The sequence below is a fragment of the Lichtheimia ornata genome, assembly GCF_029851405.1.
Source record: "Lichtheimia ornata isolate CBS 291.66 chromosome Unknown scaffold00119, whole genome shotgun sequence".
In the NCBI taxonomy this organism is placed as follows: domain Eukaryota; kingdom Fungi; phylum Mucoromycota; class Mucoromycetes; order Mucorales; family Lichtheimiaceae; genus Lichtheimia; species Lichtheimia ornata.
This window is the reverse complement of record NW_026695439.1, coordinates 3,794-30,554: the sequence shown is the minus strand read 5'-3', so window position 1 is coordinate 30,554 and position 26,761 is coordinate 3,794. Positions and strand designations below refer to the sequence as shown.

General features: G+C 43.9%; 6 protein-coding genes across 6 annotated transcripts; 3 read left to right on the top strand and 3 right to left on the bottom strand.

Annotated features, from left to right (window-relative positions):
• Window positions 1-7,523: 7,523 nt before the first annotated feature.
• Window positions 7,524-8,657, top strand: O0I10_012283 (uncharacterized protein; the record flags this gene model as incomplete). Its single annotated transcript, XM_058492220.1, has 1 exon — window positions 7,524-8,657. One exon carries the CDS (start codon window positions 7,524-7,526, stop codon window positions 8,655-8,657), a length of 1,134 nt encoding a protein of 377 aa, XP_058337010.1.
• Window positions 8,658-9,053: 396 nt separating this feature from the next.
• Window positions 9,054-10,847, bottom strand: O0I10_012282 (uncharacterized protein; the record flags this gene model as incomplete). The annotated part of the gene is made up of 1 exon (XM_058492219.1): window positions 9,054-10,847. One exon carries the CDS (start codon window positions 10,845-10,847, stop codon window positions 9,054-9,056), a length of 1,794 nt encoding a protein of 597 aa, XP_058337009.1.
• Window positions 10,848-11,361: 514 nt separating this feature from the next.
• Window positions 11,362-13,532, top strand: O0I10_012281 (uncharacterized protein; the record flags this gene model as incomplete). Its single annotated transcript, XM_058492218.1, has 4 exons — window positions 11,362-11,433; window positions 11,498-12,677; window positions 12,755-13,152; window positions 13,209-13,532. 4 exons carry the CDS (start codon window positions 11,362-11,364, stop codon window positions 13,530-13,532), a joined length of 1,974 nt encoding a protein of 657 aa, XP_058337008.1.
• A 718-nt stretch (window positions 13,533-14,250) lies between these two features.
• O0I10_012280 (uncharacterized protein) lies at window positions 14,251-15,859 on the bottom strand (the record flags this gene model as incomplete). The annotated part of the gene is made up of 6 exons (XM_058492217.1): window positions 14,251-14,510; window positions 14,588-14,741; window positions 14,834-15,302; window positions 15,370-15,571; window positions 15,628-15,724; window positions 15,791-15,859. The coding sequence occupies 6 exons, from the start codon at window positions 15,857-15,859 to the stop codon at window positions 14,251-14,253; spliced, it is 1,251 nt and encodes a 416-aa protein (XP_058337007.1).
• Window positions 15,860-21,180: 5,321 nt separating this feature from the next.
• O0I10_012277 (uncharacterized protein) lies at window positions 21,181-22,406 on the top strand (the record flags this gene model as incomplete). Its single annotated transcript, XM_058492216.1, has 3 exons — window positions 21,181-21,742; window positions 21,814-22,000; window positions 22,064-22,406. 3 exons carry the CDS (start codon window positions 21,181-21,183, stop codon window positions 22,404-22,406), a joined length of 1,092 nt encoding a protein of 363 aa, XP_058337006.1.
• A 2,886-nt stretch (window positions 22,407-25,292) lies between these two features.
• O0I10_012276 (uncharacterized protein) lies at window positions 25,293-26,761 on the bottom strand (the record flags this gene model as incomplete). Its single annotated transcript, XM_058492215.1, has 5 exons — window positions 25,293-25,399; window positions 25,466-25,923; window positions 25,985-26,051; window positions 26,112-26,118; window positions 26,183-26,761. 5 exons carry the CDS (start codon window positions 26,759-26,761, stop codon window positions 25,293-25,295), a joined length of 1,218 nt encoding a protein of 405 aa, XP_058337005.1.

The following is a 26,761-nucleotide window of genomic DNA, read 5'->3' as shown; positions in this document are numbered from 1 at the left end:
GATCGATAGCCTTGTTGCGTGAATCACGTAAATTACGTAAATCAGGTAAACGAGAATCAGCAAGTGCTTGAGGATCATCGGATGGGTTTGAAAGGACCATTGGTTGCAAGGTATCACCAGGGAGAACGGGATCTTGACCATAAACCATGTAAAAAGGGCTAAGACCAGTGGTACGATGCTTGCGAATGCGACAGGCAAAAACAGTAGTATCCACAAATTCATCCCAGCGATGAATGGCACCATTGACATACTTGCGTAACATTTGCTTGAGGATTCCATTTGTGCGTTCAGCCTTGCCATTTGTACGTGGGTGAAAAGCCGATGTGCGCTTGTGTTGGATTTTCATGCGACCAAGATAAAGAGCGAGAATGTTGGAAAGAAAATTTGCACCACGATCCGTGACAATTTCATGTGGACAACCAAAACGCATAACGATCTCCTCGTGCATGAACTTCGAAATTGCTTCACCCGTGGCATCTGGCAAAGCACGTGCAATGGTCCAATTGGTAGTATAGTCAACCGCGACAAGAAGCCATCGATTGCCTTTGATGGTTTGTGGCAATTCACCAATGAAGTCCAGGTGCCAACGAGCAAAAGGAGCGGGAACATCCAATGGTTTCATAGGAGCATGATGCACATGACGATCAGCATTAGAAGCAAGTTGACATTGTGGGCATTCCTTGATCCATGTATTGATGTCATTTTGCATATCAGGCCACCAATAGCGCTTCTTGATCAAATCATACAATGTCTTGTTGCCAGGATGTCCAAAGCCGGTATGGAATTGTTGCACAAGATCAGCACGCCGAGCGAACAACACATAACGCACCTCGTTGGTTTGGCCTCCATTCTTGATGAGACGATAAACTTGATCATTGCGGGTCACAAAACGTTGTCGATGCTTTTGTAATAAATCCTTGTATAATGATGGCCATTGTTCTTCAGGCTTCGCATAAAACTTTGGCCAATCGGTTTCTTGAATAGCACGCACCGCATACAAGTATTCAGGCTCCATATCTTGTTCCGAAGTCTCGCATTCAGGACCATCACGACGTGAGAGCAAATCAGGCACATGGTTATCTCTCCCAGGCTTGTATTGAATATTGGGATCGTATAACTCCAACTCAGCAACCCAACGAGTGAGGCGTGGTGTAGGCTTGGTTTGCGTGCGGAAGTACTTCAAGGGGTGATGATCGGTGTATACAACATAGGGGCGACCATCAACGAAACAACGCCAAGATTTCAATGCATGCAAGATACCCAAAAGCTCTCGTTCTTGTGCTGGATAGTTACGTTCAGTGGGTGACAACTTCTTGGATTCAAACGCCACTGGATGCATGAGACCATCGTCGCCTTCTTGAAGCAATACAGCACCAACCCCAAAATCGGATGCATCCGTTTCGATGGTAAATGGCTTGTCTTGGTTGGGTGGCAACAAGATGGGTGCATCAGTCATGCGGGCTTTGATTTCTTCAAATGCGCTTTGACACGTAGGCGTCCACACAATTGCCCTTTTCTTTGCTCCTGTTCCTTGTGTCAAGTCTGTCAAAGGTGCGGCAATCGAAGCAAAGTTGCGAATGAACCGACGATAGTGCGACCCCAACCCAATGAATTGTGGTACTTCTTGCACATTCCTTGGTACTGGCCATTCTTGTATCGCCTTCACCTTCTGCACCGAAGGGCTTACTCCTTTCCCAGATACGCGAAAACCAACAAACTCCAGCTCAGTCTTGAAGAACTCGCACTTCTTCTTGTTGGCAATCAACTTGGCATCTTGAAGACGACGTAACACTTCACGCACATGGCGCTCATGTTCCTCCTTGGACTTGCTGTAAATGAGGATATCATCCAAATACACCAACGCATACTCATCAAGACAATCTCCTAGCACTGCATTCATCAAGCGTTGAAAAGTAGGTGGTGCATTTGTCAATCCAAAAGGTAGGACCAACCATTCCCAAGAGCCATATCGTGTATTGAATGCCGTCTTGTCAACATCCTCATCCCGAATCCTCACTTGATGATAGCCGCTTTTCAAGTCGATACTCGAGAAGTATTTGGCATCGCCTAAACGATCCAAACATTCATCGATGCGAGGTAATGGATGTGTGTTGCGTTTGGTGACTTGGTTGATTGCACGATAATCAATACACATTCTCATAGATCCATCCTTCTTGCGAACGAATAATACAGGTGCTCCCCATGGTGATGTGCTTGGTCGAATAAGTCGTAAGTCTTGCAGTTCCTTCAATTGCTTTCGCAATTCATCCAGCTCACGTGGACTCATCTTGTAAGGTGGTCGGCTAATGGGTGCAGCATCACCAGTATCGATTACATGAGACACATTGCGATCGGGTGGCAATCCTGGAAGCTTGTCTTGGAATACATCCTTGAACTCGACGATCAACGATTTGACTTTGGCATCCTCCACGTCCCCAGAATCTTCGGCCTCTGGACGAAGGTAACAAGCAAACATGTGTTCAATCTTCTTGTCACGCTGATATCGTTGTACTTGTCTAGCCGAAATGAGATATGCCAATTCTGGTACTTCGCGCTGGTGCTTAGGACGAATGGTGTATGTGATGCCAGCATCAACAATCTTCCAAGTGTCACGATCCCAATCAGGAATTGGCTTGTGCTGCTTGATCCAATCGCGCCCCAATATGAGATCGAACTTCGTATCCAAGACATAAGCAGTTACTTGATGTACAAATCCACCGGCATTCAATAGGAGGTTCACTCGTTCATCGATACGCATGCAATGACCACCAGCAGTTTCAACACTTCGACCTTCAACACGCTCTAGAGGCACACCTTGAACCAATAATGGCGATACGTATGTCGATGAAGCACCACTATCGAGCAAGATGTCGCAAGGATAACCATTGCATGTCATGGAATATAGCGGTAAATCGGTACTGGTTGTGGTGAAAAGCTTCTCCAGATGATTCATGTCATTTTCCAGGTTGCCCTCGTAAGGACGAAAAATGGCATCAAAGTCGGTATCGATATCGAGGAGGTGAGCAGTCGGTGGATCTTGTTTCATTGCGTGGACTTGATGGGCCGGTCTTGTAAAATCATGTGGGCAACCAGTTTCTTGCTTGTGGGATGGTTCTTCATATGTCATTCTTTGAAACGGTCGAAAACGGTAAGCATCAGGTAACGTGTCTAATGCGCAATCTCGTGCAAAATGTCCTTCGTTTCCACAGTTGTAGCAAATAACGGGCCTTCGTTCGATGTATTGTTGTCCATAGTATCTTGTATCGTGTCTCGAATAAAAATCGTGTCGCCTGTACATGGTGGATCGAAAAAGCATCAGCTACCAATTGTCGAGCTTTCTTTTTGGCGGATGTGACCGTAGCCAATAGCAACGACGTATGATAATAAAGAAGTATTTGTAACGTAAAGAGATGATGTTTATTCATATGGTGGAATGGGGATACTTATATAAGATGGCTATCTATGATGGTGTGGCGAAGTACTGCTGCGCCTGCTGCGCATGAGCTGCGGATGCTGAGTACAAGAAGTTGATGTTGTCAAAAGGAATATTGCTGCGCCAGCGCATAATACCCCGACACTAGGGTAATTACAGCGACTTGGGTTTGAGTTAGCTAATCGGTCGCTTGTCTCAGAACATACCCCTCTTGATATACATTTACTACTACAATAATACCCTCGATGAATAATTGCATGAATGAAACGCATGAAGATAATTGACACCAAACATGGGCACATCAATGATATTTAAATAGGATAATGGTTAGGTTAATAAACATCAGTTCCAAGATACTTCTTGTTTTCTTTTATTGTTTTGTGATTGCTATCTACTTGTGCCCCACATTTTTTGTCTTGAGTTTTGATTTACCTACCATGTCCAACAACGAGGAAACCCAAAACCAACTTCCTGTCAACGACAACAACCAACATCCTTCCGAGGATACGAACATGACCGAAGCTCCAGCTCCTCAGGGTATGGTCTCCAACAATGATCAACAGCAAGATGCCAATGGATCTTCTCCATGGGTTCCGGATTCCGGTGATGCTCTGAACGCTCAAGACTTACTTGCGAACTTGCGTCCTGGTGCTACTCGTGAAGAAGTGATGTCAACCTTGGAAGAACAAATTGCTAGATTGGATGCTACTCTTACCGATTTGGCTACTGGAGATAATCAAGAGCGATTCACCATGGTTACTCGCCGTCGTGATGCGCTCAATGAAAGACTCTCCACCTTGAGACGCATTAATCATCCTGATGATCCTGCCACGCCTACAAGAACCAATGCCGTGAGCAATCAGGATGCTTTGGTGCCACGTCAATTACCTGCTTTTCAATTTTACGGTGGTACTCGCCACGCTAAACAGAAGGCTCGCTTCGATTCAGCTCAATCTTTTCTTGAAGAGTTTCGTACTGTACTTGAAGGTCATAGCCTGGACATTGAGCAACATTGGCGCCGCCTTATGCCACTTACTGTTAACTCCAATAGTCGTGCTTGGTTACGCGATGTGATGGCTAAGGAAAGTGTTACCAATTGGGATACGTTTTGTAAAGAGATCATCAAGCAGTACTCACCTCCTTACACCATGTTTTATCGACGTTATCGTCTTCGTACCATGCGTCAAGGAGCTGAGGAATCCTTGAGACAATATTCAACCAAGTTTCAGGAATACGCCGTGAAGACCGGTATTGCCAACAATCAGGAGCTTGTGTTTAACTACTTGTGCTCGCTACATCGGCGCTATCGCAAGCGTTCTTGGACAGTCGTTCATAACCATTATGGCGAAAACATTCCTGATGAGCTCGAACCAATCGTGCAGCTGGTGATGACACTGGCTTCTGGCGAGAGGGCTCCTGAAGAAGAAGAGTTTTTTACTAGCGACTCCAGTGACTCCGATTCTAACCCTGAAACAAGTGACTCGGAGCATCGGCATAAACGCCGCAAGACATCCAACAAAGGAAAAGGAAAAGCCAAGCCCAACAAGAAGAAGAGTGGTAGTTGTCCCATTCATCCTGGGGCAAGCCATGATGAGGAAAATTGCAATGTCATCAAGAAGCTGGTTAATGGTGCTTTTAACACTCGTCAAGCCTCTTCTCAAGCTACTAGTTCACGTAGTACAGGCTACGCACCAAGGCCTTTTGCTTCCGCTCCCCGCATGCAGCCCGCATCTCGTTCCAACAATATGTGTTGGCATTGCCAAAGGGTCCCATTTGTGCCAGACCACGAGTGTCCGGAGATGCGCCAAGCTCGAGCACGTAGGGCTCAACGTATGGGTAACAACCATGTTCGATCGCGTATGGCTCACTTGAGTAACAACAATAATGATACTACGATGATGGCAATTGACGATGATCAACTCGATCATCAAGCTCAGGGTAAGAATAGTGCAAGCGCTCCAAAATCTTCCCATACTCACTCTATCTTGGTGCCAATCACCATACAGAATAGACAAGTCAAAGCCTTACTGGACACTGGAGCCGATCACTCCCTGATAGACTTAGAATTCGCTAAAGAAAATAAATGGATCATTAATCCTCATACTCATTCTGGTTCAATCATCATGTCAATGAAAGGGCATGTAGCCCAAAGATATGGATACATTAAAGATGTGAAATTACAATACATGAATTGTCAATACAATCATACATTTGAAGCTTTACCATTAGCAGAAAACATAAAAGTAACCATAGGTTTGGATCTGATGTCCAAGCTCGGTATCTCCATTCATGGGCTTGCAACCCAATGGAATACAGATGAGCGACAACCTAAAGTCAATCAAGAGAACTTGTTTGATATTCCAAAACCCAATAAATCACCTGCTGGAAGCAAATTGGAGCAAGAAAAGTTTCATGCCGCTATACAGCCCTACATTGATGAAAATGCACGTATACCTAAGACATCTTTTTGCACCGTTCCACAATCGGTAGTACGTTTAGAAACACATGAAAAAGTGACATCATACCGCCCTCAGTATCCTTTACCTGAGGCAGCTATGGATGAAGTTAAGAAAACGATCAACGAATGGTTAGCCGATGGTACCATAGAACGCGCGCCATCGTACTCTGCTTGGAATAGTCCTCTCACACTGGCACAGAAAAAGGATGCTGCTGGTGACAAGGTTAAGCTGCGCTTATGTCTTGATCCCCGGCACATAAACCAGCTACTGCCTGATAATCGATACCCTATTCCTGTCATTAAACAAATATTTCATACACTTAAAGGATCATCCGTGTTTACAACATTAGACTTGAAAAGTGCATTCCATCGCTTTATGATTCATCCCGATGATAGACATAAGCTACAATTTTCTATTCTAGGACAACAGTATCGATGGGTTGGCGCCCCATTTGGCCTTAAGGTCTTGCCAAGTATCTTCCAAGCTACCATGGGTACACTGTTTAATAATCTTTTTTTTGTACAATGCTTTATTGATGATATCATAATTTTCTCTAAGTCTATGCAGGAACATGTACAACACGTGCAACAGGTCATCCAAATCCTTACCGCATCCAACCTCATCCTTAATCCCGATAAATGCCATTTCGCTCAACAATCGGTCAACCTGCTTGGATTCTGTGTCTCCGCTAAAGGCATAGCCCTGGATGCTCGCAAGGTCTCAAATGTCTTGTCATGGCCTCATCCTAAATCAGGGAAAGACATTATGAAGTTTCTCGGCATTATCACTTACTTCCGTGAATGGATACCCAATGTGTCCCAGCTAACTGCTCCTTTGGATCGGCTCCGTTATGCTGACTCCTTGGACGGTCTATGGCATGATACATAAGAAAAAGCTTTCCAAACATTAAAAGACATCCTATTAAAAGCTCCCATTTTGCGATACCCTAACCTTGATCATCCTTTTTACGTGGCCACCGATGCCTCCAATGTCGGAATAGGTGCCGTCTTATACCAAGTGATTGATGGTGAAACTCGCCACATCTCATTTGTTGCTCGCCCTTAAACGCTGCTCAACGCAATTATACCACCACACGCAAAGAATTGCTTGCCGTTGTGTATGCCCTACAACAGTTCCATCAATACCTTTGGGGTCGTCATTTTACCCTTTATACCGACCACCGTGCATTGACCTACCTTCATACCCAACGCATTGCCAACTCCATGATGCTCAACTGGCTTGACATACTCCTTGCTTATGATTTTGAAGTCGTCCACCTTCCTGGTTTGGACAACACGCTTCCCGATGCACTGTCTCGTCTTTTTCCGGCTGATTCAACGCTGGCAGGGGATGAACATGACGAAGCTGCTGACCTTGTGCTGAAGAATAACTAGCGTAAAGTAAATAGAAGGAAAGAAAGTAATAAAAGGAGACGCGTTGAATCATCACGCCAAAAGAATGATATACGAGCAAAAGCCACACACTTAAATGAATTCCCGCCTTATGCAGACATGCTCACTCCACCACCCGAAGAACGCAATGCTCTCTTAGAACAGGCTCATGCATTCGGGCACTTTGGCGCTGAAGCAATAACTAAGTCTTTACATAGCGAAGGTATACACTGGAACTCGATGCAGAAAGAAGCCGTAGAGCTTGTACGCAAATGCCATGAGTGTCAAATTCATAATATCGTACGACATGGATACCATCCATTACGTCCTATTCATGCTTATATACCCGGTGATCAATGGGCGATAGACCTTGCAGGCCCATTCCACACCTCATATCTCGGTAATAGTTATATTCTAGTAATGGTCGACGTATGCACCCGCTTCTGCATTATACGTCCTATACCCGATAAGCAATCCGATACCATAGTAAGAGAACTCATTACCCAATTTTCTACATTCGGCTTTCCACGATACCTCCAAAGTGACAATGGAACCGAATTCGTTAATACCCTTATAAAGAAGCTTTCCGAAGCTGCCGGATTTGATCATCGTCTAACAACCCCTTACCATCCACGTGCCAATGGCGTCGCCGAACGCTACGTACAAACAACTGTGCGCACTTTGAAGAAATCTATCCATGGTGCCACCAAAGATTGGGACATCTTCATACCCGCTGTACAGCTAGCCATAAACGCGAAAATTACTAAACGTCATGATACCGCTCCTTTTAATTTAATGTTCGCACGCAAAGTTAATGCTTTTAGAGATTACAGAGATGAAAAAGGTTTAGAACCTATAACGTCTAAAGAATGGAAGAAAAGAATGAATGATATGGAAAGGATTGTATTTCCTGCTATAAGTGAAAGAGTCCAAGCCGTCATAAAAGCACAAAAAGATCAATTCGATCGTAAGCACTACCTTGTTGAATTCAAAGAGAATGATGTTGTAAATGTGAAAGTCCGTGACCGATCTGGTAAGCTCGATAGCACCAGCTATGACGGTCCTTATACCATTGTGCGACAAACCAAAGGAGGAACGTATGTACTTCGTAATGCTAATGGCGACATTGAACCTCGCAACTATCCACCATCCGTATTAAAATTGATATCCCATGATAATGTTATACCCTGCGACGAGCTTTATGTCATTGACAGAATCGTTGCACATAAAGAAATAAGACCTGGTGTCTATAAATACAAAGTACGATGGAAGGGATACAATGAAGATGATGATACCTGGGAACCTGAAGAGAACTTTACACAAAGGCAGACCATTCTTGATTATTGGAAACAGCTAGGCCAACAGCCTAAGTAATCAAATAACTTATACGTTTCCTTACACCTTAATTATATACCCGCCGAGACTATACCTAAGTAATCTACCACCCCTTCTTACATTGCTTGTACCTTTAGGTACATACACACGCGACCTGGCAGGGGATGATGTGGTAGACGCCAATGTTACTAGGGTAATTACAGCGACTTGGGTTTGAGTTAGCTAATCGGTCGCTTGTCTCAGAACATATCCCTCTTGATATACATTTACTACTACAATAATACCCTCGATGAGTAATTGCATGAATGAAACGCATGAAGATAATTGACACCAAACATGGGCACATCAATGATATTTAAATAGGATAATGGTTAGGTTAATAAACATCAGTTCCAAGATACTTCTTGTTTTCTTTTATTGTTTTGTGATTGCTATCTACTTGTGCCCCACACCCACAATCTTATGAGTATGCCCACGAGCGGTAACATTGCTTCTAGGGTTGTATGGCGCATACCCATTCACCAATTCGCTTGCTAATCGTTCCCGGAACTTATAATGGGTGATGCCACGAAGGTTTTCCGATCCAAATGCCCTCCATGCAAGAAATGCATTTGCCTCAGCAACTGCAAGGAAGAAAGCAAACGAGCGATGTTGCCAACTTTGGCTTCGAATGACATCATGGTACGAGGCCATGTTATCGCGAATGTTGTTGTTGATATCGATCGCGCCTTTTGCTGCATGATACTCATCGAAAACCACTGGTCGCTGGAAGGTTACTCTTCTGGATTGGTTGTTATCTTTCACAATATGCGACACAACGGAACCAGGAAGAGTGGTGCTGCATGTGCTGATAAGGCATTGCGGCTTTCGATCTCTCAAAGCGGCCACAAACATAGGCACATCATCGATGGTCTTGACTTTGCACACATGGGATCCATAAATTGAAGGCAAGTTGTCAATAATGTCACTAGGTACATTACGAGGCCAATACTTCCTTTTCTTCAATGCCAAGATGCTATACAAACCCTTCTTGCGCAAGGCTGCAACTGAAGCTGGTGAACCAAACCACGAATCGGCAACGATAGTCCTTCCAGTGGCGAACCATGGCTCCGTCAACCTAAGCATGCATCCTGGTACCAACCCAAGATTGGAGAACTTCTTCCCTTCTTGCTTCTTCTCACTGATATCCAATCTGAGCATGATGTTGGTGGATGCATCGGCAATGTTTTTGAATTCTTGCCCTACGGGATGGGGCTTTCCAATGATCTTTTTCACGTTAGGCATGCGAGATACCTTACCGAGCCATTGGTTCATCGACTCATCAATGGTCATCGTTCTACCAGGAATCATTGCTGTAACCAAGTTATCATTGTATGCATCAACGAATGCACGAATAGCCACTAAAGGATCACGCGAAGAACTGATTACATCAGGATGCTCTAACGTGTGTGCTTGCAAAATCGAATCAAAACGACGTTTAGGCATCCATCGACCAAAGTTGAGAGGTGACATCCTGAGGAATGTTGGGGTTGTCGACCAGTATTCAGCACGATCACTCAATGGGATTAGTACCATTGCCGTCCACAGACCAATCCAAAGCAAGTACTCGTCAATGGTCAACGTCTTCCAATATTGGATTGACATAGCAGCCGCATTTGCATTGATTGCATGAATTACATGCTCTCCGATATAGTCCATAGGAAGGAAGTGCTTGAACATATCAAGAGGTGTCTTGGAAGCGATATCATGAAGGGTGAGTTGCGGTTGCTGCATATAGCCGAGGTCAATAAATCGTCTATCGATTACTATCTCATCATCTCTCCATTGGTCAACATGCTCCTCATCCTCATTGTTGTCAACAGAATCATCATTATCATCCGCATCACTTTCACTGCTGCTGTCGCTTTCGTAGTCGACGAGGCCTTCAATTTCGGTTGTTTCAGGTTGTCCCTGAATATCCTCCATTGGTGTGGTGGTGGCGGTTGTGGCCGACTCGTCCTTCAAAGAGCCCAACTTGATTCTCACTGGCAATTCAGCAAATCCTTCCACGTCGATCACAGCCATCTTGGTACCATCGGTAGCGAATTCGACAGCAGTAATCATACCATACAAGCGCTCCTTGCTTGCTTTGGTTGTATGGTAGGTTTCAGCGAGCTCACGCGTAGCAAAAGCACGAGGCAAGAATGAGACTCGAATGCCAACAGTGAATTTGGAAAGGATCTTGACCATGTTTTTTATCAATTGAAAAAAGATATGAAGGAAGGCTATAGAGCAAGCGTCTGCAAGCGTGTATATTATTTAGAAGTGGCTTATTGAGATACTCTAATAAAAACGCCTATTCCCTTATAAGTTTCATGTGCAAACTGAATATAAAATCGTGACTAGTTCTAGTCGCAAACACTAGTTCTAGTGCTGTTATAATCTATTTATTAAGAATGAAAACGGTACCCCTTCTATAACTGCAATAAAGCAACATTCAGTGCTCCCACTCATTTCCCGAAAGTATATAGCACGTACCATTGAGTCTCATGTCATTGCTGTGCAAAGGGAGAATGCCTAGTAGCTTCGTACATGATGAACTCTGAAACACTTTGCATGTCTATGTTGCTTAATTAAGCTACACCCGCTTTTTATGATATATAGCGCAATGATACACTAAAAACCCTCCTTGGACACGTTTCTCTCTACTTTTCACGACTTTTTGATACTCAAAATGACACACTCTATTGGTGAATCTTCAGCGATGGCAGCTCGACGAAGGACGCGTGCTGAGTTTTTTGCAGATACCAATAATGACGATGACAATTATGTACTTGTAAGTTACGGATACCGAACGACTAAAATGAATCTCTATTTACTAAAATGTTTTATAAATGTAGCCAGGTGATAGCGTATCTGTAGCAACAGGATCGCAGCATCACGCACCTAGTGTGTCCACTGTGCCATCCTCAGTCCGTATAGGAATGAGCGCAATGTCAATGGGTGGTATGACAAGCAGTGGCTGCCCTGGAATTGACGATGAATATCGCCATACCCCTGATGGGAAGCTAATTTATGGCAACACGCTGGTGACTTTGGACTCGCGTCAAGGAAGGTCATGGTGCGTCCAAAAGAAGTATGCATTTTTTGGCACCGATCACAATGATGGAAAGAAGAAGGTCTTCTGCAATTTTACATTCGCTAGTGGGCGCAAATGTTTTCACAAGTTAGTCAGTCCTGATAAGTCTACAGGCAACATCAATCGTCACTTGGCAAATCATCACAAGGTTTATAAAGATAGCCCATCAAAAGGTGAAGAACCCATGCAGACACCTGGAGCACTTGAAAATTATTGGTCTACAAGTGATCTTGGGGATAGCGTCGTTAGCCAAAGGTTCCAGAATCCAATTCCGTTTACCAAGGAGCGGTTTAGAGAAAGCCTAGTTCGCTATATTGTCGAATCAGCAGCACCATTTTCTACAGTCACTCAGTCATCATTACAACAACTACTTTTCCTTGCACATGAAGCCCCCAGCCGCTCATCGCTTCTACTACCAAGTCGCTCTACCATAACCCGTGACATGAAGGAGCTGTATGACAAGTGCAAGATCCATATCGCTGAGGAACTTCAAAAACAAAACCATATTGCATATACGATCGATGGGTGGACGACTCCGTATATGAAAGCATCGTTTTTAGCAGTTACGGCGCACTGGATTGACGAAAATTGGAGGCAGCATGCAGTAACAATTGGGTTCGAGAAAATCACAGGTGCACATACAGGGCAAAACCTGGCACAAATCATGTATCGCATACTCGAGCAATATCAACTTACCAATACCCCATTCCATATCACCATGGACAATGCATCAAATATGGACAAACTTGCTGTTGTTTTGGAATCTCTACTACAATGTCCCTCAGTGTTCACGGCCAAATACAACCGCATTCATTGCATTGGCCATATTATCAACTTGGCGTCGCAGGCGGCATTAGAAACTATACGTGCTGAGTCCGATGTTGTGGAAGAAGATGAAGAGCTCTATGACAAAGCTGAAAACAATACTACGAGGTTAGAGTGTAAGTCTACATGTGCTTGCTTGCTTGTATGGCAAAAAAAAAACGCATCGCTTACATTCGGCTTCTTCCTACATTAGCTCCAGTAGATAGGTTGCGCCAAGGTATCATTAGGATACGTGGATCTCCTCAACGGCGGGAAACTTTCCACAATATGGTCAAGGCAGAGTGTGATGATGAGGCCAAGACGCACCCTGAATTGTTGCGTGATGTACGAGTGCGATGGAATTCAACATTGGCTATGCTCGATCGTGCCATTAGCTTGCGTAAAGCTTATGATGGTTTTTGTGAACTCCTAACTACGGACTTTGGCCGCAACCAACTTGATGATGACGACTGGCAACTCATTCGGTATACGAAGCGATACCTAGATTCGTTCAAAGAGTTCGCTGAACTTTTGTCTGGTGACACCTACCCTACAATCAACCTTGTTGTCCAAGCATACAATTGGCGCTTCAACCATTTGGACAAATTTCAGGTATGTATATTATCTAGCAGAGACCATAGATAGACATGCTAATATAACACCTTTAGATCACTCGAGCAGGAGAAGAAGAAGAGGAGGAGGAGAATCCTTTGCGTTCAATAATGGAAATCGATGAGCCAGTGTTTGACCCCCACGATATGCCATCTGATTTTGTGCATGCAACCTTTGATAAGGCCGCCAGAGCAAGCTTTCAAGTGCTTAAAAAGTATTATGCAGGAACAGACCAGCCTGTATTTGCAATTGCCATGGCAATGGATCCTACAAGCAAATATGAATGGTGGGGTACTGCACGTTGGCCAGAAGAGTGGATAATAACAGCAAAAAAACAAGTGCAAGATGCATGGGACACATGGAAAGATTCGCATCCATGACCGACCTCTGATCAGCATCATGTTCCACCACACCGAAACCAGCAACAAACACGTCGTCCATTGAAAATAAGAAGAATGCATCCTGAAAAGGCTCCAGCAGACGAGTTAACCAAGTACCTTGAGGAAGAGACTATTGACGAGTTTTCGGAGACAATTGCATCCTACTGGGCGAGACAAGGGCCAACGAGAGATCGTCTTGCAGCATTTGCAAGATGTTATTTGTCCATCCCTGCTACAAGTACACCATCGGAGAGGTGTTTTTCAAAAGCAAAGTTTTATATACCGCCGAGTCGCAATCGCCTTAACGACGACAATTTTTCCATGTCCATCTTACTCGATTCATTCCTTAAGTATCTAAATAATACATAATACACCACGGGAAAAATGGTCAGTGAATAACGTGGAAACAAGTGAAAACGCGTGATTTATCATGAATACACATGAATAAGCTTGAAAAAGCGTGAATCTGAAAATGGGATTCGTGAAATCACGTGAATGTCAGTGATAGAGAAGTGAAATACATGAAAACTCTTTAATCGCTAGTGAAAATGCTTTACATGCAAATTCACGAAATATGGATCGTGAAATAACTTGAGATAGAATTGAGGATGCAGTGAAAACACTTTAATACACATGAATGAAATTGAATCGATCAATGGGAAATAAGTCACTCTTCTATAGCTATACAAGGTAGTACCATGGGTATATCATTCTCGCTTCAAATATGGGTTGGGTCTCCTAAGCGGATATCATTTGGTATCATTCCTTGATAGACATAATAAAAGCGCTTAGCTCCGCTCCGTGTTGGTATGGTAGAGTGAATGTAGCCTGCAGGGCAGTCGATGTGCTCAACGTCAACAACATAGCGCTTGCATAGAGTCCCGTCGCTGTCATAGCCTTGAGTTCCCACTGGAATACCAGCACCATTCATGTCCACTTCTCTGTATATATCCACAAGCGCAAGCATTCTCTCTTGTCCTAGATCATGTAGAATACAATAAAACGTTTATCAGCAAAATAGACCGTGAGTGATTGTACCCAGTACTTTACTGTACCTTGGTATGTGTAGGCGAAGAATAGAATACATATGCCAAAATAAGTCTCCCAAACAAGATCATATGAAGCTCCTGGGTCAGCTCGGTTAACGTCAACGGGTATGCTCAATTTGACAAATGCCACCGGTTTCTTACGAGCCAGATGGGGATATGCCTTTGATCCATAAAATGTACCAGTGTCGGAATCGAAAGCTCCTTTCCAACAATGATCTTCGATTCGCGCAATGATGATATAGCATTTCTCACTTTCAAATGTCGTTTCCAATATTGCCGTAAATAGCGATCCAAATCCCATGCATCGAATTGTCCAACTTTCAATGATTCATCCCGTACAACGCACCATAAACGATGACTATCGGCCGTTCCTTGTGCATTGACGACGTCGTTGGTACCCATATCCGCCTCAGTAGTAGTAATAGTGTATGATCCAAGATTCCCATCATTCTCATCCTCCTGAGCTACGTCCCCAGCATGCATGTAGTGGTGATGAGCTGCAGTTGTACAAAGTTGATTTGAAGCATTGATAGCTGTTGCCGACTTGGACTTGATCCTTTGCTTATAAAATCCAATAATTCTCTCAATGGCTCTCGTGCTGTATCTTCTCATGGGTCCCAACATCTCAACGGCACGACCTACATGCTGCAAGTAATGGAAGACTGGTGTGTAGCGGTTCTGGAGGGACCGGGATGCATATTGGTGCCATGTGATGGCGCACCTACGTTGACGGAAAAGGAATCATGATCAGCATAATAATGAGTAACTAGTTTCATCACGTATGTTACCTTTTCATACGGTCGATATCATCTGAATCCAAGCATTGCTGTAAGGCCAACGAAGCGATAGTCACAACACACAAAATAGCATCCTTGGCCTCTTGTGGGGTACCATGGATATCCATTCGCTCGTATATGATTGTAGGTATCAAGTATAGTAAAACATCCAACCAATCAACTGCCCGCGCATTCTTTGAATGTCTAAAAATGTCTGTAGGATGATCATTAATGAAAGTTACAACGTGTAAGTCCATACCCGTTACATACCAGGTATATTCCCTTCAAAGCAAGGCGGAAGGCTGGTCTTTGACGCTGCATCACCGATTGATTTCAGAGCCACCTTGGGAAGTGTCAATGCAACGGTCTTATTTCACCCTAATTTATATTTTTCACTCAGCGCACTTTGACTCTCCCACTTTATATTTCCCACTGCAACAGCTTGCCGATCATCAACCCATCTCGCTCCCCATTCCCAATTCGACACCAATTGAGGTAGCATACAATATAGATCTACTCTCTGGCAACATGCTCATCTCTTCTTTTTTTTCGCCAATTAACCCAATCTCCAAAATCTACGTCGACATGGGTCTTCAACCTGCAGCCGATCTACCCAACTCGATCTTACAACAAACACGCTCATCTCGTTCCTCCATGTACTTGGCTCATTAGTAGGCTTGGTTATAGCTGACACACTTCAAATAAAAGAAAAGCTTTATTTGTCAATTACATAATGATACTGTTACGCTTTTTTAAATAAAGGCTCAGTGCTACAGAGGAAAAAACCTTTTTCTCCTGTGTTTACCTGTAACTATGCAACGCGAAGTTATTGATCTCACTGACAACCGCAATGACGAATCTGTTCCGAATGCCACGATCGTCGAGGGTGTTGACGAAACAAGTAACGCGAGCAGTGTAGAGTTGTTCGAAACAAAGCGTCAAGAGCTCCTATGTGATAAATGGAAAGAAATCGATGAAAAGGATTGTGTGCAGCAAGTGGAAAATATCTACGCATTGAAAGGAGTTGTATAGGTTGCCCATGATAAAGTCGACCATGTGGAATCTCGTGCTGGTATGTCAAAGATGGGTGTGGATATAGTCAAATGCATCATTCCGACATGCATTGATCATCGGGAAACGCTTTTTGCATAAATGCTGTACATCTAATTTCGAAATGCGAAGCCAAGAAAGGCAATTCTTCAGCACCAAGTGATAGGCCAGTGAAGCTCAACAAGTCAGGCCAACCAAGAAAGGCACGTGGACCTCCCAAGTATCCCCTCTTATGGAGCATCTACATGTATTGCCACAGAGCTGGTAAAAAGCAGCAAAAAGCGAAGAAAGATGGCGTGAAGAGAAGACGTGTGTTACGAAGCAGCAAGAAGAAAGGATGCAAGGCACGCCTTACGATCAAGTGCTTTGCTGGTAACCCATCCAAGGTATACTACAAGGTTACACGTGGCCATCGCAAGCACAAGCCAGGCACCATCTCTGATGTCAAGTTCATCAAGACGTCAAGTGAAATCAAGAATCGTATTACACGTATGCTGGAATCAGGTAAGTATTACAATGTGCGTCAGATCCAATCGGTATTGCAGCAGCAGCTATCCCTTCTCCCACGTCGCCATCGTGATCGACAAGTGCGCACTGAAGCCATTTACCATCTTTTTCGGAAATGGCGTGATGCACGTTCTCGCAAGGATGTGAGTGATTTCGCTTCTGTTAAGGGCTGGTTAACAGGCCTTGCGAGTAAGTCTTTTACTATTTGGCAGGGTACCCTTGGTGATGAGCCACCATATGCTTTTGGTTTTTGTTCTCCATGGCAAAGGGTGTTGCTTCAACAACAATCTTATTGGTCACTTGATGCCACTCACCACATGGGTGATTATGCAAATGCTGTTTTATTCACCATTGTGGTCCGTCATGCGGTTGCTGATCGAGGTGTGCCTGTAGCATACATGCTCACCAATGACCAATCAGCTGCTACATTGACTGAGTGGTTTAGATCACTTGCTGATATGGGAGCAAAGCCAACACGGATCACTATTGACCGTGATCTTGCTGAGCTGAAGGCCATTGAAGCAGTTTGGGGTGATTCATGCACCATCCAGCTGTGTCTTTGGCATGTTTAACGTGCTTGGATGACTCAGTTACAGAAGAAAGCTGTGGAAAGGGGAAGGAAGCGGATTCTGAAACCCGGTGATATGAGTATTATTCGGGATGCTATTAAAGCGATGACAAGGGCGGCGGATGAAGGTACCTTTATGGAATTATGGGAAACCATCAAACGCGACTGGGGTAATCGCCAAAAGGCATTTGTTGATTATTTCAACAGTACCTGGATAGCGAATGACCAGTATCGTCTTTGGGCTAGTTGTTTTCTGCCGGATACATATACGAATATGGAAACCAACAACTATGTCGAATCGTGGCATAACCAATTGAAGACGACGTACTTTAAGCGCAAACGTCCTCATCGGCTTGACTCAATCATCTACACTCTCGTACATGAGGCGGAATTTGATATCCTACGCCAAGTCGAGAGGCGTGCAGCGCAAAATGGTCGAATGACCAACCAGCAGCGTTATTATCGCATCCAAAAGCTTCTTGCTTATGAGATCTCAAAGGCGCAAATGCAAGAAATGATAAGCCCCACTGCTGATCCCAATATCTTCACGGTGGATAGCTTTCAACTTGATGTTGAGGATCTGTGTTACGAGGTAAACAACAAGAAACGCGTTTATTATAGTCATGTTGATTATGCTAAATATTATTCTCTTTTCCACAATAGCTGCATGTCCAGCCATCTACAAGTAACATCACTGCAGGAGATGAAGAAGAGCAAGATGATGACGATGATGATGGTGAAGATGATGACGACGATGATGATGGTGATGATGACGATGATGATGATGACGATGACGATGATGACGATGGTTTGGATGATGACAAATATGACGCCCGCCATGATACAGTTATTACATGCACATGTCCCCATTTCCAGTACCAGAAGCGTGCATGTAAGCACATGTTCCTCCTTGCAAGATGGCATGGCCAGTTGAATGTTCAGGGCAACCTTCGTCCACAAGCTGTGAATTACAATCCTGTTCCCATCCCTGATATCCGCCCACCAATTGATGAATCACCAAGTACCGCTACACCCACAACACAATCCCTTGAAACGTCCATCCTTTCTTCACCTACTACCTCCTCATTCCCTTTACCTTCATCTTCATCCCAATCCTCCCAAAGTCTAATCCGTGGTGTCAATGCATCTCTTGATGAAAACCCACGTGATAAAATCAAGGCCCAGTTACGAAAGCTTATGCGAACCCTGGAGCAATCCGATATACCACATGAACAAGATCCTTTCCTTTCCAACATTGCCAACCAGCTTGAAGAATGGGATAGGCGTCTCCAACAAGCTGCTGTCATTCATCCCAGTCGTAACTTCTCCCGCCAACCTCGATCAAGGCAGTAGATATAGAGAGCCGAATATCATATAAACGTATGCACATATATACTTTCCATAGCGCTGTAGCTTGTACCCAGGTTTATTCTTACATGGTGACCAGATAACTGCTACCCGATATCGATAGAGTTGTACATAACTATAACCAAGCCTACTAATGAGCCAAGTACATGGAGGAACGAGATGAGCATGCTTGTTGTAAGATCGAGTTGGGTAGATCGGCTGCAGGTTGAAGACCCATGTCGACGTAGATTTTGGAGATTGGGTTGATTGGCGAAAAAAAAGAGATGAGCATGTTGCCAGAGAGTAGATCTATATTGTATGCTACCTCAATTGGTGTCGAATTGGGAATGGGGAGCGAGATGGGTTGATGATCGGCAAGCTGTTGCAGTGGGTAATATAAAGTGGGAGAGTCAAAGTGCGCTGAGTGAAAAATATAAATTAGGGTGAAATAAGACCGTTGAGTGTCAATGCCGTTTCCTCTCTGTCACCGATAACCATATTCCATATTTGTTGGCAATGTTGGATCCAAATAAATGTAAGTCATCCAAGCCAAAGTAGTACGATCCATAGAATGCTTTGAGATGTGCAAATAAACTCGGCGTTTTCAGATTATGGCTCTAGATATCAGGTATAAGAAGGCTACTCCAGATTGGTTGTGCTGTCACTTAGAGCATCTCCATTTTGGAATGTTTCGGGGTCGCGCTCGATTGCATCATCAAGGTCGCCATGGTAATATTTCGAAAAACCAGCATTGGGACCAGGAGCCTTGATCCGTATGCCCTCCATTATACAAATCCGACATCCAAAAGGTGATACATGGCCATCATGGTGGCATAGTAGTGCTGCACCGGGAATATCTCCTGAAGCCATCACGACATGTGCTTTGGCATGTATAATCAATCCATCTTCTCCCTTGACATGCAAGCCTTCGGTTTCCAGTTCATGTAACTCAGCAAGCAATGGCGGAAGGAAAGCATCTGCATTTGATGACTTCACACTGGTCGGCAATATGGCAATCTGAATCATATTTTTATCTTGATAACTATAGGAGAAGGTCAGAACAGCATGATATTAAAATCATCTTCGAAGCACATTTACCGTTCACTCGGCGGATAATTGAGTACAACAGCATGGATCATAGTAAGTGATATGTTGGACATTTGAAACACTTTGAAGCCATCCACAAATAATGCAAGCGCCAAATCATATGGACCATCGAAAAGATGTTGCTGGTGTATACGCCAAGCCTCGCCATCAAAATAATCAGTCATCATGCCATCATTTGGCGCCTCACGTTGTGATCGATATAGGATCTTTTCCCTTGATGATACCCTCCCAAGTAGAACTGCAAGCTGATCTTTGAGCGGCAAATATTTCATCGTAGCTATTGGGCTTCCATTTGAATCGTATCGAGGAGCTTGGCACCGGGAGCAGGAAACCTCATCAGGGTCCATGAACACGCCGCAATTATTCTTGCATATATGAAGTCGTACAGGCTTTGCTGGATACTCTCTCTCCATAATTCGCTTTGTTTTATGCACTGACAGAAGTTGTGTGGATGCTACGATATCTCAGTATTGTTAGCTTGATTTCAAAGTATGAACATGACATAGTGTATATAGTATACTTACATTGACTTTGATTAGCTTGTTCATTGAAAAATCGTATGAAAGCTTCTTGTGCTTCTCTTGGTAGGCCGTATTGCTGTGACAAGCTGTAGTGCTCGATACTGATCCTTTCACTAGGGGTCATTGGCTGGGACGGCGGAACATTCAAGATCGTATGTGTGTCGTTGACAGCAATCGATGCATGTGACGTTTGGCTTTCCATATCAGATTCACTATCACCATCATCTTGAGAATTGCTGTCGTCTTCATGCTGGGCCTGGTGGAAGCTATCATCGTCATGCTGTGTCTCTGGGAAGTCGTCATCGTCATACTGTGTCTCTGCAAAGTTCTCACCCAACGTGTAGTCTACAAGGACTCGAGTTGGCCACCTTTCTTGCATATTTTGATATAGCAAAACCCTTTCCCGTTACCTTGTGTGGTCGTCATAGATCGGGTTGACATGTGGTCAACATTGAGAGCTTGTGGCTCCTCTTGGGAATCGACCATTGCTTCATCGTTGTCAGGTAGAGTTTGCTGTTGTAGATGTTGTTGTTGCTCTCTCGTGAACCTTTCGCGTTGTATGGAGTAGCAGTTTGGCCTGTGAATACGCAGTGTAGCGATGGTAAAGAAGTCGTTGCAATGTGGGCAGCGAGGCATGTTAACAAGTAAACGGAGAAGAGGAGAGGAGGTTACACAGTTTCGGGGCTGCATAAACCCATTTTCTTCCTCTTTCACACCGCGAATATGACACAATCGAATGACGAGGAACGAAGCCCACCACCTTCAGAGAATTCAACAAGACCCAGTGCAATCATGGACCCGTTACAATTGGTCTCATGGGTGGCCGACACTTTGCAGCAAATGAGGGACAATCAACAAACGACAATGGACGCCCTACAAAGTCGATCCCAAGTCACCGAGTCGAATGGTCCCAATGCTCGCACCTCCGAGGATCCAATGCCATCTCATTCTACGGCCATCCCACGCCCAACCAAACGAGACAATAACTCATCCCGTATCAAGATCAAAAGACCTGACAAGAAGGACCTTTACTCTTTCATTGATCCTCAGAATCGGCTTCAACCCATTGAACGCAACACCCTCTTAGACACTATCCTTTCTATCGCCAATGACGCGGTTAGGGACCACTCTGCACTTTGCGGCAACCGGTTCGAAACGACATGGGTGGGTACACCACACAACCACCGCGCCACTACTATCAAATTCTTTGAGAATACTGTATGGCGGCAAAAAGGAGTGGATATTTCTACAGCACAATGCAGCTGGTTCGCTACACATGTCTTAAGTGAGCGATGGGACAATCGTTTTCACCACAGGCGAAGGAAACGGTGAGTCTTTTGGTTATGGTATCACTAGTGAAAAGAGAAGCTCAACGTCACATCACAGTAACCTTGCTACACAAGGCGGTGGTGACAATAGCGGGTCAACTGGCACAAATCAATCAGGGAGGTGAGTATGAGAAGAAGTGTAACCCTGAAGATCCTTTTTTTAATGTCAAGCCAACCATGGATAGCTTTGTGGTCGAATCACCCAATGATGAAAGGTAAATCTTTTCATTCATCATATCACAGCATCATTTGAATTTCCTAACTTTATCTTATGTAAGGAGCGTGGTATCAAGTGGAGGTGTCAGCGACATGTTAGCAAGCAATGAGGTCCCTACAATCGTTGAACAGCACCCTCAATCCCCTTTGCACGATATGGCGAATAATGAAGTCCCTCAAGTTGAACAGAGCCCCCAATCCTCTTTGCAAGACATGGCGAATAATGAAGTCCCCCAAGTTGAACAGCACCATCGATCGCCTTTGCAGGACATGGCTAATAATGAAAAGAGGTATGTCATATTCTTGTTGTTGTCATACCTCGATGCTGATATGAATTTATTGCTTTATGAATGCCAGACCCACGAAGCGACGCAAGCAGGTAGTCCTGCAAATCGCATTACGTAGAAGTACGAGAAGCATCAACACACGTCCTAGTAACGAACGATGATCATAGTTATGAACATGTCCGTGGCTGCAGTGACATCTCATCATTATCCACATATCACATTCCTGTAGTTTATAGTTCAAGAATACCTTTATTGCACCATTGTACGCTTTCGCGTAATAAAAAAAAGATACCTGTGTTTCGGTAATCAATGCATGATATTAGCAATCAACTAATACAACCTAAATGACCCAACTTTAACCAATGGTATTATAAAGAGGATTTGTGTGAATGATATCACCCAAATGTCACCGCTATAACCCAAAAACATCCTTACGACTATACACCATAAAACATGCAGCTTAAATAACCTTACAGCACTAATACACTGCTTTTCGTATGCTCCTTGTCATTACAATCCTTCAATGAAGCCGTTGGATGCGTCATTGAAGCAAGTGGCTATGATTAAACAAACTCCGCCAGTGACAGAAACAGTGGAATTCTCGAGATTTTGTATATGCAACGTGGGCATCTAACCTTCCCAATCGCAATATTTTGCGATCCAATACGGTAATCACGTGTGTGCTCGGATGATAGAGGGGTTGTGGGTGCTCACTGTAAAAGTGTGGCAGGGTCTGACACTGGCACAGGCTGTATAACCCAATAGAATATCTGCCACTTGTTAACTCCGATTGACCGGACTCTCAGTGTACTCACCCATTGCATGGTCTATGATGACATGACTACATGAGGATATGATGGTTGACTGATGGGATGGCCACCAATGTATACCCTTTCCCACTACATTATCCATTATCATCGATGCATGGTGTGGTGTATACAGTGAATATTATGATAAGCATGGATTAATAGTTGGCAAAGCACGTGATTAAAAGTGAACCACACGTAAATGACACATGAAAAGAGACGTGACTAAAAGTGAACCACACGTAACTGAGACATGAAAAGAGACGTGATTAAAAGTGAACCACACATGAATGTGACATGAAAAGAAGTGAAAGCCCTTGATTTTTCGTGAAAAAACGTAAGACGTGAAAAAACATGAAAATGGCCAATTCACGTTTTTTCACGTCTCGGATTCATGTTTTTTTCACGTTTTTTTCACTGATATTCATGCCCCACAATCCCTGTGGTGATAGCTCAACGGTTCAGCATGCTTGCTGTATCCCAATCATCCATCTTTAATACACATCATTGTCTTTGTAACATATCGAAAGTTGAGCTTATTTAGTTTTATCTTTTGTATGCAATCTAGATGCTTTTAGATAATAGTATGTGCATGCCATATAGCAACGTAGATGTAATATTATGGTGATGGATATGACTAGTACACGAAAATATACGACTAGGACACGAGAATATACGACTAGGACACGAAAGTGCATACCAGCAGTTGTAGTTTGTGTGCTCGTACACAGCCTATGTTACACATGAAGGGCCACCACCTGTGATACGGTTGCAATCCGGATCGGAACCGAAGCTGCAAGTGACCCGATCCAATCTGCCAGGTTCGGATTGAAAAATACTTACCCGACTAAAATCGGATCGGTTGCGGATACATAGCTAACCCGACCCGATCCGTACTTTGAGCATCGCTACTTCTCTCGCATTCTTTTTTCATGCTTCACTACTGCCATCTAACAACGCACATGCCTACAATGTCGAATGTCGAAAACCACTTCCATCACGTACCAACAATGTCGAACACCGGAATGGACTTGCAGCACGTACCAGCTCACTGTGGTTGTGGTTTACCCGCATACAGGATTTCCAAGATGAACAGGAACATGAGGATAATGATTTCGTGGTTGAGGTATATGGTTTCGTGGATGATGATGTTTTTTTCATGCATAATGATATATGAGTTCGTGGGTGATGGTTTTGGTTTCGTGGGCTACGCTTTTGCTTTCGTGGGTGATGGTATTAACTTCGTGGGTAGCGCTTTTTATTTCGTACTCAGATTCATATGGTTTACTGCTCGCGGATATTGGTTTCGTGGAGGATCATTCAATTTTCGCGCAGGATCATTTAATTTTCGCGGGTTGAGGGAAATGGTTCGTGGAGGAGTCTCTTAACAATGGGGGGCCAGCGAGCTGTACTCGACCTTTTTTGTATGAAAACCTCTCTTCGCCTTCCCCATTGTTAAAAGACTCCTCTACGAACCATTTCCCTCAACCCGCGAAAATTAAATGATCCTGCGCGAAAATTAAATGATCCTCCACGAAACCAATATCCGCGAGCGCTAAACCATATGAATCTGAGTACGAAATAAAAAGCGCTACCCACGAAGTTAATACCATCACCCACGAAAGCAAAAGCGTAGCCCACGTAACGCAAAAACTGAATTTTGTGGCCAAGTTTAGCGGCAATTAAATTACCTGGCAGGTCAAAGTGGCCAAGTGCCCCAGCTTACGCTGCTCCACCCGCTTTCTTTTACACCATTCAACCCCTGTTGCGCACAAGTACATTCCTCCCAGCAATGGCAACCAACAGCATGCTTTAGATGAGCTACTCAAGGCGTACATGTCAAGAGATCCGTCATCCGAAAGGTACACCATGGGAAAGGGGAAAGCCAAAACCTGACGAAAAAATGTCCAAAACGCTGAGATTGGCAAAAGTTGGCGAAATGCATTTTTTCGCTATATTTTAGACAGGGAGCTTTAGTCTGATTTTCGCGAGAATTTGGGTACGTTTTAGCATTATAATGGATAGGTTTTAGCAAGGTTATGGTCATCATGGCCTCATGTGTTTTTGCTGGTATATACATTTATTGTCACTGTTTTCTTTTCCTTCCTTTACGACTCGTGCTACTATCTGCGTGATTGATTAGTATCAGCTACGAGGCAAGTTTTTCTACAAGCGTGTCCTATCATGCTTACTTGCCTTCATCTTCTTGATTTTGGGTTTGTTTTTTTTTTGGAACGTGTGGTGGTGGTGGTGGTGGAGGCATTGCTGGTTCGTTGCTTTTTTTGTGTCTGGGCGGGTGGTTGCTCTAAAATAGTAGAAGCCTGTAGTCAGCGTATGATTCCCAAGTATGAGTATTCCATAAAAGACTTACGCGCGGTGACTTCATCCATTTCCAATGACATGGTTCTTGACAAAGCAGGTGATGATGGTGGTGGTGGCATGAGAGTGTGGTCATTGTTGGTTGCTGGTGCGGTGGGCTGGTCAGAAGATTGATACATGTTGGTTGGCATGGTTGTCATGTTGTTGGTTGGCATGATGGCAATGTTGGTGGGCATGTTGGTTGGCATGGTGGGTGTTACTGGATATGGATACGGGCCCATTGATGGCGCGGCAGGGATAGCAGGTGGATACATATTCATTTGTGGGGTGGAAGCAGGAAAAGATGGATGTGTACTCGATGATGGCATGAATTGGAACATTGAAGCAGATGAAGATGGCGAGTGTTGGGCATGGACATGGAAGCTGGTTGATGCAGTAGGCGTGGATGCAGGTTGTAAAGAGACTTGACGGACTTGGCTGGCTACTTCGCTGGTTTGGCTCCGCATCATACTACAAGTAGAACGTATCCTTTATTAGCCAATGTTCGCATGTAACTTCGTTATAATATTACCTGGTAACGGATGAAGAGTTGTCTGCATTGTCATTTTGTGTATTGTCATCTTGTGTATTGTCATTTCCTATACGATAAAGTGACTGTTAGTTTAACTTGCCGTCGACAAACAACATGTCCAATTCACCTTCTTTCTTGGCTTGATGATAGCGTTTGTTTTTTTAGCCTATTAAGTTCCTTCATCAACAGCTCCTTTACAGGTACAGATGCTTGAAACAATTCGAACGGAAAGATGTTTGAGCAGTATAATTCAAAATCGCGTATAGCTTTTGTTCGTTTTTCTACATCGAGATCGGGCCAATTGGTGTCGAGATCAGCTTTACAATCGTGTTGGAGTTGTAGTGCTACTTGCAATAAGAAATCTTTTGCTTCTACTAGGTATTGTTGTTGCTTTAGTGGTGGCCAATGCTCTTTGAATCCAGAATCATTCACACGCTTTTCAAGGTATTTCCAAACTTTCTTGAGTGAGTTGGGGATATCGTCGCTCGCAACAACAAGGCTTCTGTGGAAATTCCTGTATACTGGGTGTCCATCCATGTTTGCATACTGTCCTTGTTTAATGGGTTGACTGTTGTTACTACGAGGAATAAGGGATGTGATGGATGTGATGTACTGCAATTTGTTTTCTACACCCGTCAATGTATCCTTGGTTGCGGTTTGCTCTGTTGCCAGCTGTTCGACATGGTCCTTCATCACCTGGATACCCGACGCGGTACTTGCTTTAAAAGCATCCACACTTTGTTTCAGTCCAGAAACTTCTTCACGAAGGTCTCTCAT